Source organism: Telmatherina bonti, assembly GCF_933228915.1.
Source record: "Telmatherina bonti genome assembly, chromosome: 10".
Classification (NCBI taxonomy): domain Eukaryota; kingdom Metazoa; phylum Chordata; class Actinopteri; order Atheriniformes; family Telmatherinidae; genus Telmatherina; species Telmatherina bonti.
Genome location: NC_136628.1, coordinates 33269965 through 33283009, shown reverse-complemented (window position 1 = coordinate 33283009; position 13045 = coordinate 33269965). Strand labels below are relative to the sequence as shown.

The following is a 13045-nucleotide window of genomic DNA, read 5'->3' as shown; positions in this document are numbered from 1 at the left end:
AAGACGCCTCACACCTGACATAACTCTTTGTGTTTTAGGGGTCAAAACTGGAACATCTAGGATGCAACTCATGCCAGAATTGTCTCATTTAGACTGCGGTCAGATTATTGCTGTGCAGGGACAAAAACGTCCGCTTCTGTTAGCAATGTGGTTACCATGGTGATTGGATGTTGATCACAGTTATACACACAACACTGTGTTTTGCCTTCTTCAGTATTAATATGCTACAGAGCAGTATTTATTTGGGGAGCACTACGTTTGGAGCATCTCCTGCTGCAGCCATGGGGTCATTACTGGTGAGACAGTCGCCTCAGACTGGACTGACAGGTTACCACCCACATACTGGTATTTCAGATGCAGATGATGCTTAATCTTTCCTGACAAGATAAAAAAAAAAAAAAAAAAAAGCACTGATTACTGTCTCCCAGTCAGGTTTAGACACGATGTTTCAGATCAAACTGAATCCTTATTGGACACCATTCAATGTGCAATGTGCCAGGAAGGATTGTGTAGAAGGGAAACATTGGATACATCCATATGAATCTATGTGTATGTTATCCACCACATATACACATATACATATACATATATATATAAATATATAAAAATACCTATAATATATATTTAAGAATATTGATGTTCTTGAGCATTTCAGCTTTTGGAAACTTGCCGCATTTCATTTGTTTGGGTATACAGTATATGAAGATAAATATGATATTTTCTATTTTATTGGTTGATACCATGTCTTGTGATTGTTTCAGAGTCACGTCTTGTATGTTTACATGTTTGAAAAACAATAAATGGGGCACCCGCTGTGGTTTTAGTGAAGTTTTTGTGCTTGTCTGATGTTCAGGTTAGGATTTTATGAGCTGAAATAATTATATACACCAGGAAATAATTATAAGTGTGATGTTTGAACCAAAACGAAGGCAAATAAAATGTTTTGTCTGGTCTTATATTTTAATTAAAATGCAAGCAGTTGTTTGGAAAAGCTGCCAAAACCAGACATAATGAGCTGATTGTTGTGCTCTTTGCTTCCTTTTGCTAATGAGAAGCAGGTCAGTCAGGCAGGTGGTCCAGCATCTTCATCCAGATGGGACAGCAAGTCTTACTGGAAATTATGGCTCCATAACATATTGAACGCTAACATTACTGTGATGTCAGCATGTGCAACATATTGCAAAGACATTTTAAGAAGAAACAGGAAAGTTCTGTTTTTTGTGCGGATCAATGCAGCTCTCTAAAACAGCTGATTTGCATCAGATATATTTATAAATGAGTCATATTTTAATCACAATGAACAGCAACGACCTTGCTTGTTGCATGTTTTCCTAAGATCCTAAGATTTCCTAAGTTCTGCAGCCAATCCAGGTTCACCACAGGATTGATTGTCCTTGTTTTTCATTTTCTGCCTTAAGCTGTAAATTTTCCATCGTCCACCAATGTCTGGAGATCTACATCGTAGCTGGTCCACGTTTGAGTTCTGGACTCTCAATGTGCTTTTAAAGAAAAGTCAACAGAGCCACAAAATTCCCTAAAAAATAAAATAAACTATCCATTTAGCCATTTCCATATATCACTGAACCCAGCTGGTCGGGTTTTTTTGTAAAAAATACAAAAAAGAAAGCAAGAAATTGATAAACATCTTACTTTTCTGCATTTGCTTTCTTAAATCTGATACTTTGGCTTTTAGATAAATATTTTGAAAGCTATTAAATGGGTGGCTATAGAAAGTGGTTCAAATAATAAACATCCACAACCTTCTTGGTAGTTTAACACAATTTATGGCCAATATACGCAGCATAATATTCACAGTTAAGTGCTTGAACGTTATTTAAAGCTGAAGAATCTGTAGATGCCAACCTCTAAAGAAAAGCATTTTTATAACTTTGCTTTTAAAATCCAATTTTTTTATTTTTTTTTTTCATTTTTACACTTTCTTTTTTTTTTTTTTTTTTTTTCTGTTACAGCTTTTTAGGGAATACAAAACAACATGGTAACATCTCACTGGATGTTTTTGCAGCCTGCTGAGGTGAGAAACAGTGTTTGCGCAGGCCAATAGTGTAATTCCCCGTTGTGACCAGCAGATGGCGACACGCACCCGCTGCTTAAAATCTCCACGTAGTAGAAAAAGAGATGAATGAACAGTTTTAAGAGCCTTTACACAGGAGCACAGTAAACACACAAAAAACAGGTAAAACCTCTTTTACTGAAGGTTTATGGGTAAAACTAAATCAGACCAAAGAAAAAAGGAAATATATGCAAACCAATAAGCTTTAAAAAAAAAAAAAAAAAAAAGCAGGAAAATAAATAAATAAAAACCGAAGAGGAAGCTTGGGTGTTAAAGTGGTCTTTGTGGGATCAGAACCAACCTGTGATGGGTCTGCCAGGTTTAGGTCTGGAGATCTGGAAAGTGTTTTGGACTCCTGATAAAGTTCAGAACTGCAAAGTTATCTGTGGGAAAAACTGGTAACCAGTCAACTAAAAGGAATCCTTTGACCCATAGTTTCCATTACAGTGGACACCTTAAGGCTGTTTTCCAGTACATGCATTCAGTGAGTCACCCAACACACTGCCACGCACCGAAAAATGTATTAATATATCATGAAATTACTCTACATACATTGTATGGACCAAGGGTCACAGCCAGCGTGGTCGGCCATGATGGAAACAGGGAAAGAACGCACAGCATATCAACAAGGTACTTTTTATTTACGTTGCACAACTGCGCCTCATGGATGAACAAAGTGAGAAATAAATTCAGCTATATCCGCAGAATATTCATACCAACTTATTATAAGATTAAAAAAGTACATGTCTGTTGAAGTAAAACACAAAGTGAAAACTGTGGCATTGGTTTGTTTTTCTTTTTCTTTTTAAACAATTCATGCATCAGAGGGTTTAAAAATCCAAGAAGCATGAATGATCAGATGAAGCTGGCTGACTACACATCTGGACCTGTGAAAACTGCAGTCTGCCATTCATAAAATCCTTGATTAGCTTTTCCAGATCTTCTTAACACAAAGTCTGAAACTTCTGGAGTGTTGGAGGATAGTAGAGAAGATTCAGGTTTAGTCATTACTGGTGAGACTTTTTGAGTAAAATTAATCAAAAGACCTTGGTATTGTTCTAAAGAATAAACTTTTAACATTAAAGTGTCTTTGTAAACCTAGAAATCAGCTTTACTTCCGCCAAGGAAGTCATGTTTTACCAGGCGTTTCTCTGTTTTTTTATTTTGTCTGTTTGTTTTCAAGATAAATAAAGTTATGGATGGATTTTCATGAAATTTTCAGGACTTGTTGGAAATGTGAAAAGGAAGAACTGATTCAATTTTGTTGGTGATCCAGATCACCGTTTGGATCCAGGAACTTTTAAAAGGCCTTGGTGGAGGTTTGCGCTCTCCAAGTGCTATTTTAGTAATAATAGTACTTTGTAATTCAGCTAAATGTGTCACTTTATGTTAATGATAATAATGATGCATGCAGTTCAGATATATAAACACATGCTAGCAAGCACCAATCCCAACATGTAACATATTAAAATAAAATAAGGAAAACAAACCCAGTAAATAATCTTATGTAACAAAGACAATGGTGCAGATTTTACAATCTCAAGCAAACCTCAGGGACAATGTCATGAGAAAGCAGAAACTCCACAGAGATGTCGGTCTCATCACTGTGTACAAAAACTTAGAAGTCAAATAGTTGAAACATCTTCAGAAAATCACAAAGAATTCTGATTCTTACACTTCTGTAGTCATCAAACAGAAATGTGAGATTTGCAGCTTTCTTTTGGAAACACGCCGAAATGAAAGCTCTACAACTGGGAAGATTACGGTGGCCCTGAAGTGTCACAGCAAAACAAAAGCTGTTGTGTTGTGACTTGTGGCTGATTGGGTTGTGTTTGGGCTCAATGTGTCGTGGCTTTTTGTTTTGCTGTGAAACTTCAGGGCCACCGTAGAAGATACACTCTGAGTCATTTCAGACAAGGGGATGAAAGAACAGGCCTCATGACGAAGAGGTCAAACTTCTTGTGACATGTGGATGTATATCCACCAGAAACAAAATAGTCCCCGTCTTCGCAGTGTTTCAAGCTTCTCGGCTGTTTGTTTATTCAACAGGTTTGTCTGCATTTCTTGGCAATCACTGCGCGTTAGTAATGAACTTGTACTTGTACTTATATAGCGCTTTTTCAGTCATGCTGACCACTACTTGTCACCAATTCACCCATTCACACACACACACTCATACCCCGATAGGGGGGCAGATTGTGGTTCAATGTCTTTCCCCAGGACACTTCAGCATGTAGTCAAGGGAAGCCTGGAATCAACCTCTCAACTCTCCAGTCGAAAGACGGCTGCTCTTCCTCCTCAGCTACAGACGCCCCAAGTGATCCATGCATACAGATGTGCTCATATGTATTCATCCCCTTTCATTAAAGAAAAGGCTGAATTTACAACAGTCACTCAAATAACTGGAGACTTAAGAAAGGAACAATAACAAAAAATTTGCAAAAATATCATTTAGTAATATAAGACACTGTTTTTTTCATTTAATTGAGTTAAAGAAAGAGGGGAAAAAAAAGCAAACAAAGAAATTGGTCCTGGACAAATTAGAGACTTTTCTGTTGAACAGTGGGACAAAATACCTGTCGACAGGTGCAGAAGTCTGACTGAGAGGAACAGAAAACACCTGACTGGAGCGGAAACATTAAAGGATTGTTCAACTAAATATTAATTTATGAGTGATGTAATATGTAATAAATTATCTTATTTGTTTGCTTTTGAAATTCTGGTTTTCTATTGAACCAGAATTAGAAAATAATGTCATGATTTTCATAAAATTTTTATTTATTATGACTTTCGTCAATTTCGGCTTATTTTACAGGCAGCTGTTTTTTCCCTTCTTTAATGAAAGGGGATGAATAAATATGAGCACAACTGTATATATAAAAAATTGCCACTGGTAAAGTCCACTTTGTGGTTTGAATGTCTGAAGGACTGAAACTCGATCTGAATCCCACTCAGTGCATTATATGTGCACGATACGCTCTCAGATTGTTATCCTGCGGCAGCAGTGATTGTTGATGTGAAATTTAGGAAAGCCGTGGTGAATGACAAGCCTTTATGTTCAGGTCAAATTGCACTGCACGGCGCAGCTTCTCCACAGCCTGCGGGAGTGTCAGATTTATAATCCAGTGCCAGTAAGAACAGCAACAGATCCTGTAAACTGCATTTTAATGATTTCATGCACGCCTTGCCATGCATACGAATCATATGAATGAAGTCCAAGCTTTCTCAATTAAATGTCATTTATCTGTTTATGAACTGGACTATAAGATGTCACAACTGTGTTGAAAAACCTTTTGAAAATATCTTCAAAATGGGCAAAATTATAAGCTTTTTCCCACAAAGTACAGTGAATTATGGGCAGATAATTATAAATTAATGGGCAGTTATGAACCATGGAGTGTGTGTCTACCCACCAAACTATGATTACTTGAATGGTTACAAATGTTTTGATCAGACAGAGTACTTAAGTACAGCTATTTTGATTCGTGGAAACAAACTATTTTATATTTAAAAATCAGACGAGAGTAGAGTAAAGCCTGATTAACAAATTTATAGAAGAATTATCAGAAAAACCATACTATTGGTAACATAAATAAAATTTAATGCATCTCTAATTATACAGATGGATATATTTGGCCTCCAGGTGTCAGGTTTGTCCACAATTTCACCTGTAATGTGTCTAAACGGGTTTACTTTCTCATCTATGTGTCTAGTTTTAGCCCATCAGTCCTGCACAAACTGGTTTTAATCTTATAAAAAACATTTAAACAAGTAAACAAATTAATAAACATTTGACAGCATTTGCCCAAATGCTGCGGACTGGCTGTAAAAGCAGTTTGGCGTGTGGACTGGACCCTGCTTCTTTGGATTTAATCACAGAATAACCTTTGTTCACCTCTCATAATTGAGCAGTCCACCTGCATTAGCCTCTCCCTTGTTGCTCGGGCAACTGAGCAACCTTATAAAAGTGAAATAAAGAAGACTGACCATTTCGCCGACTACAGGTCAGTCCATATTTTCATATCAGGGCTGTGAGCTCACCTTGGGAATTCATGTCTAGCTGAGTCCAGTCTGTTTCTCTGCTTTCAGACCCACACCTCTTCACACATGATGGAGCAGAAGCTGAAGATTTTCAGGGGACTAAGGAGAAAGGATACGTTTTTGGTTGTGAGGGCAAGAAAATAGGCTTATAGTGTTGAAAAAGCTTCTGCCACGGTATTTGAAACAGGCAAGGAGGGCCACATGCCTCTTAAGGATTTTGTAAAACGTCCTTTTCGTTTCTCTTTGTGGATTAAGACCGTAACAAGTCAGCAAGGGAGATGTTTCAAATATGATGTGACTTATAGTACTTTGAGAAATTCTATAGAAAGTTTTTTTGTTTATTTATTTGTTTTTTGTGGTGGGGAGGGGTTGGGGCATAGATGCATGAATTTGTGTTAGCCTTGAGATCATATTAACTAATGTTCAGCTCTAAACAGGACAAAATCTTTATTAATTATGAATTAAAAATATAGTTGGATATCTACTTTTAAAATGATCTACATTATTATAGTATTACTTTTTCAAGTTTTGGTCAAGAATTATTTTTTTAAAAAAAAACTAAATCTGTATTATTATTACAGAGATGCTTGTTTCTTAGCACTAATAGTAAAAAAATAGTTTAAAAAATAGTTTAAAAAAAAGCTAATAGTAGCTAGTTTAGCTAAAATCAATTGTTTCCCCCACTTTTAAAAAGTCAGTTTAAGTGTGCCTTATTCTCAGAACATTTAACATGTTCTCCAAACTTAAAAGAACTGTTACATTTTAGTTAATTATGAAATAAAGTAAAAATAAATCCATTGTATCATATAGCTTAGCAAAAAGCTAATTAGCCTGGCTCAAAAAACAGCGGTGGTTTCAGTGAGCTAGTGGCGTAAAAAATATATATATTCTCTTTCTTAATTTAAACTACTACAATGTGTTTTGAAATTAAGTTATTATGTAGCATTTACGTTTTTCTCCAAATTACTCTTGTTTTTAGGTCTTAATTATTAATCCTTTGCCTAAAAAGACATGAAATAGAACCTTATACATATAAATCTTTGGCAAATGTGCTTTAAGATTAACTTAACTTTTTTAAAACCCCTTTAAATTAAGCACAACTGAAACAAAGTGCTGTGCAAAATTAGACAAAGCAACACAGGAAAATAAAATAATAAACAGGGAAATAAATAATAAAATTGTTGTTTTAAATAAATAAAAAGTTTTAAACGTTCAAGTGCAACTCCTGCATACTTAATGCTCTCTGACCGAGTTACTTTAATAATTTCACTGCTTTGAATATATCACTTACACCTCCTCCTGGCGGGAAACCACAGAACAGGTGTAAATTCAGCAAGTTACCCAACAGCAACCAGAACAAGGTCATTTGTGCTTTCAAAATAAAAGTATAATTTCTGGCAACCCTCATATTGAAAGCGTTTATTGTTACAGTTGTCTTATTTTGAAACCAACATGATGAACTTCTTTTTAACATAAAAGCTAACAGGACATTTGACCGAGAAAGGTGGTGTACGGCTCCGTTTCTTCGCCCGAGGTCTCTCACCCCCTCCGCCCTCCCCGTCAGGAAGGGGACGCGGAATGACAACTTGCAGAGTTGGACTCGCTGCCGTCGTGTTGAGGAGCAAAGCGCAAAGAGGAGGACGCAGACAGGAGGAGCAGAATCTATTTCCACTTCACTTTATCATTGCCATCCCTCCAGGAGGATTCCTGCGGTGGAGGGACGCACGCGCGGCTTCCACACGTCCTCACCTGAAGTGTCCCTTACCTCCGCCGGCCAGCGCGTCTGCTGGGAGCCCGAAGGAAAACCACTTGACAGACTTGAGGAGCTTTGCCCGAGGCGGAATCAGAGCTAGTGTATAAAAGCCGGGTGAAGGAGGAAAACACACGGAGAAGTGTCTACTTCAACCATGAAGGTCTACTCTACTTCCAGGAAACTTACTTTGCTCTCATTTACCTTTCTGTGGGGGCTCTCAGGTGAGTCCAACCCTTATTTTCCTCTTATCATTACTGTTTCAAGGTTATTTTCCGACTATTTTTTTTTCCATATTTGAGACAAACTATTGCAGATGTTTGATGTGGAATAGTGCTGGTGTGCTTCAAGGTCACATTCATTGAGCACTTAGATGGATTTTGACACTAACACCACATTTTCATCCACGGGATTAACAAATCCAGTGCACAGCAGAAGTCTGAGTATTTATTTTATTAAGCATAAAGTGCATTTGTTGCCCATTTCTAGCAGATCAGCCCCTCCCCTCTTTAATCTACAAGATGTATTTCTTACAAGAAGTGTGCTGACATGACTCATAATCCAAATCCAAATAACTATCAAGCAAATGACAGGTCTGATTTTGCAGTGTCTGTCCCGAAGTGTGCCAGAAGAGGGCTGGATTTAAGGCTGAAACACCTGTTTGTTTTTCACAGGATTTAAAACAAGTGTGTTACACATGATTATGTCTCCCAGGGAGGAATAATCCCTTTATAGCCATGCAACATTGGCTCAGCCGTCCCTCTCTCTAGCAATGTATTAAACTCCTACTTTCAGATAGCTGTACAGTAAACGCATCCTACTTTTCTTTTTTCTTTGCCCTTTGATTTAGAAATTGGGGCACAGCACAGCTGCACGGATGAATTCAGGTGTTTTTTTTTTCTAACAAAAAAAAAAAAGAAAAAAGTGAGATCTCTGTAGAAGATTTTGAGGTTTTCTGTCCTGTGAGCTCATATAAAGGACCTCCGCTTCATTTTTTTTTTTTTTTTAACAGAAAATCATTCTTCTAGGGGGTACTGCTGCTGAGAAATAATTACATATTCCTACTCAGCATCAACAGAAATGACATTTCATTCAGTGGCAGTCGTGAATCTTTTAAGATCCTGCTTCAACTCGGCCTATTCTTACAGGACAACCCCCCCTTATACAAAGAAAAAAACCCCCCGAAAAACAGGAGATATCCATTTAAGTTATGGAGCTCTGTCTGCTTCAGGTGAGTGCCTATTAGTTCCAAGAGACAGGCTGGTGACTTTCACGTGCCCTGTGAGGCATGAAAGCGAGCGGGAGCTCCACATTTCGCCTGAGTTAGCTCTGGGCTGCTCATAAGCCGCCGTGCGTTTCTCAGCGCTGTTGCCAAAACAATCTTATGAGCTGACACAGGCAACCTTAGGCTTGCTTGTTACTCCCAGAGGGAGGAGTAATACCTGAGAAATAGTTCCATTTTTACTACCCAGCGCCCTCGTGACATTGCAGTTTTAAGGCGCTTTAAGGGATGATTGCAAGCTGTATTTCGTCCTGAGCAATCTCAGGTTGTAACAGCAGGCTGTGATTTAGTGTCAGCGGACAATAAGAACACAGTAGCTTTCCTTGACCTCAGTGTTTGACTCTCCATCAAAGAGGCCTTGCAGGTGTGTCCTGAAAATACAGAGCGGTCGAGATACAGAGAGGAAATGTTCATGAATGGGAGCCTGCGGCAACAGGAAGACCGCGCTCCTTGAGTCCCCGATGAGGCTGGGCGGGAAGTGAGCAAACATCCTCCCAACAAACAGGAAAAGAAGACTTTGGTTGGTGTTTCAGTCAAATCAGAGGAGTGTGAAGTTTTTTTTTTTTTTTTTTACCAGAAGCTGCAGATGAGTGAGGTTATGTGAACGAGCACGATTATTTAAAATCAGAGGTCAGAGGAAATAAAATTAGTAATTTACTGTGACCAGACTTTTTCCCCTTTAAAACATGAGCATTTTCAGGAGTCGCCACAGTATGTTGGTGGTGTTCGGTTCATGAATGACTCCATGCTTGCTTAAATGCTGGACAAGACAAAAAAATAAATAAATAAATAAATGAATGACTCCATGATGTTGAGATCAGATCAGCTGTTTTCAGGCTTGTTGTGTTGCTGTAGAATTAACTGGAGTTTTAAATTAGTCTGTTTTGAAGCATCAACAAAAAAAAAAACAAAAAAACAAAGAAAACAACCTTGTGATTCAGTATCCAGTGCCTGTATCCAGAAAGGACATTTCCACTGCTTTTTTTTTTTAGTTCCTTGACCACATTATACTAGATGCTATTTAAACACTACTAAACTTAAACTCTTCAAATCTGGACTGAATTCTTCTACAGAAGATATTGATTCAATAAACACATTGTTTCCGATTTCTCTAAAGTACGAAAATGTAATACTAAACATGTTAAAATCTGGTCTGAATTATTCTACAGACGATATTGATTCAATAAACACACTTTCTGATCTCTGAACCTTTCTCTAAAAATATTATATATTTTTAAATCTGGTCTGAATTATTCTACAGTGAATGTAGATTTATTAACACACAGAGTCTGATTGGTTCAACTCTTATTCTTTGTATTAAAATGCAAAAAGATTCTTGGATCGACTGCTTTTTCTTTTGAGGGCCAGACCACTTCAGACCAGGTCTTTCTAAAAACCTGCAAACTCCATGAGGACTGCATTATTCTCCAGAGGATGTAGATTCAATAATGCAGAGTTTCAGACTTTTAAAGCTTTATTTTATTTAATGTAAGTAAATGTAATTTAATGGGTATCTTTTGGCATCCGGACCATTAGATGAGATGCTACAAAGAAAAGGCAAAACTGCAATAATTAAAACCTTCAAATGTGGACAGAATTATTGTTCAGAAAATGTGGAATAATTAAACAGATTAAAAGTTTCTAAAGGCAGAAACTGAGTTTAGTTATTCTATTTGTTAAAATACAATCAAGGCTCATTTAAGTTGGTTTTTAGGCACCCAGACCACTTTAGATCAGGTCCTGCTGAAAAACTACAATAATGAGGATGTTTCAATCCAGACTGAAATATTCAACAAAGCGTGCAAATGTTTATTCTACATTTGTTGTAGAATAATTCATTCCAGAGTCGAAGTATTGTAGTTTTGAGGAGGACATAAAGTGACTTGGAAGCCTAAAAGTCCCACAACGGAATCCTTATTTGCATTTCTCACAAACATAAGAAAGATTTCACAGTTTACAGACTGTGTGTTAATGAATCTCCTTTCTCAGTTCAGATTAAACATTAAGCTTCATCGTTTCTGAGGACTGATCCCATGTAGTCAAGACCCTCCAAAAGAGACGGGAATCAGCCAATTAGAAGCTCTAAACCTTCAGTGTTGTATCATGAAGTCTCTTATTTGAAATTAAAACTAACTAAATAATTCAATAGAAAAAGCACTTGCTGTTCATCAGCCACAACACCCGAAACCTGAAGCTCCGAATGATAAACAAAACCACATAAACTCACTTCATCTCTCTGCTTTCCCACTGATAACCTTGAATTCTCTCTTTTGTTTAATTCTTGAATATTTTTCTAAATTAAGCCCGCTACTGAACTCTTATCTTCAGCTTTTCCAGTCCAACTCCTCAGTTTTTCCTCTATCTCATGTATTCATTAAAGATTACCTCTGTGCAGGCATGTGTGGGTCAGCTAATTTTATTACATTAGCTCAGGTTCAACAAGCACCGTGCCTGATTATGCAACTTATTCGAACTGCTTAAATGAGTTTGCCCTCCTGTCATTTGTTCTAAAGCAAATGAATGCATTAATCACATCAACGGAGACTTTAATCGGCTTTTCTATTATTAATTAAGTCTTACCAGTTACACAGAGGTCTTTGTCTTTTCCTGAGTTTCACTTTTCTTAGTTTGTGATTCAGTCTGAAGTTCATGTTATAAACATTAGTTACCTCCACCAAGGAGGTCATGTTTTTGCTGGCGTTTATCTTTTTGTTTGTCTGTCTGTCTGTGTGCAACATAACTCAAAAGGTCAAAGACGGATTTCCGTGAAATTTTCAGGACTTGTTGGAAATGTGAAAATGAAGACGATGCCTCACTGCATGTATATTTATTTATTTTTTTAATTGAAATGTCTATTTTAATTGCCTGTATTCTGTTTCCATTATTATGGTGTATGATTTGTGTATTTAGATTGTCATTTTGTGATTAAGGGGGCATTTAGAGGGTTTTAAAGGTAAAAATCCGACTTACGCAGAATTTTGGGTTACACTGCAGCGTAGGAACGGAACTCCTTCATAAATCTAGGATCACATGTATCAATGTATCTTGGAAAATCAGTTCATTCAATGAATGCAGGATAGGCCATCAGCTGAAAATCATAGTTAGGGTACAAATGAGCTGCTTGGCGGAGGTCTGCGCTCTCAAAGTGCTTTTCTGGTTTTCTTTTGCTCCACTTTATCCCTCGCCCTTTGCAGAGACAATACTCAGATATTGTATGATTTGACTCATGTTTATCGTTACAGCTGCATCATTCCAAACAGACATATTTCCTCTTCCTGAAGGTCTTCGTTTCTTCGCCAGTAACACTGTACTGACTTTGGAGTTGCAGAGAGATACTCATTTAATTGTGGGCTAAACAGGGGCCTGAAAAATAGGTAGAGGGCTCAGAGGGGCAAATCCCTCTGACTGTGCCAGAACAATAAAAATACATTTCTAGTTATTTAAAGATACCGCACCAGAGTCATCTTGACATGTAGAATTTGTCCAGTGGCACAAAAACCCATTTAAGTACACGTTTCAGTGGTTGCTGGTTTGATGAAGCATGTTGGCCACCTCTCAGTCTCATCTCATGGATTTTCTAGCCTTGGCATGCTAATGCTATCTGGATTCCAATGGATTTAGTTTCACCTCTGCCTGCTTCTGTTGTGTTAATTTAGTCTCTGTTACTGCACCATTGTTGGTGGTAGTGGTTGTTTGCCAGGATAATAGTGGAACGATGAAAGAGATGAAATTGGCTACTGGTAACAACAGGTGGAAACTGGGAGGATTTATACTATTTTTGTATCCTCTGAACTCCAACAAGACGGATGGTATGCAGTGGAAAGGAGCTTCTCTGTTAGCTGGCTTGGTTCTGGCATGTCGTCTTTGTGGTGCATTAACATGGACAAACAGTAATCTGGAT

The 13045-nt window shown here is 37.5% G+C and overlaps 1 protein-coding gene across 1 annotated transcript in view; it reads left to right on the top strand.

Annotated features, from left to right (window-relative positions):
* Positions 1 to 7743: 7743 nt before the first annotated feature.
* The window catches only part of esama (endothelial cell adhesion molecule a), an 83770-nt gene continuing 78468 nt past the window's right edge, over positions 7744 to 13045 (top strand). Inside the window, exon 1 of the mRNA XM_079248159.1 lies at positions 7744 to 8086. Coding sequence (XP_079104285.1) covers positions 8020 to 8086 — 67 coding nt within the window. The 5' untranslated portion in view covers positions 7744 to 8019. The remainder of the gene's footprint in view (positions 8087 to 13045) is intronic.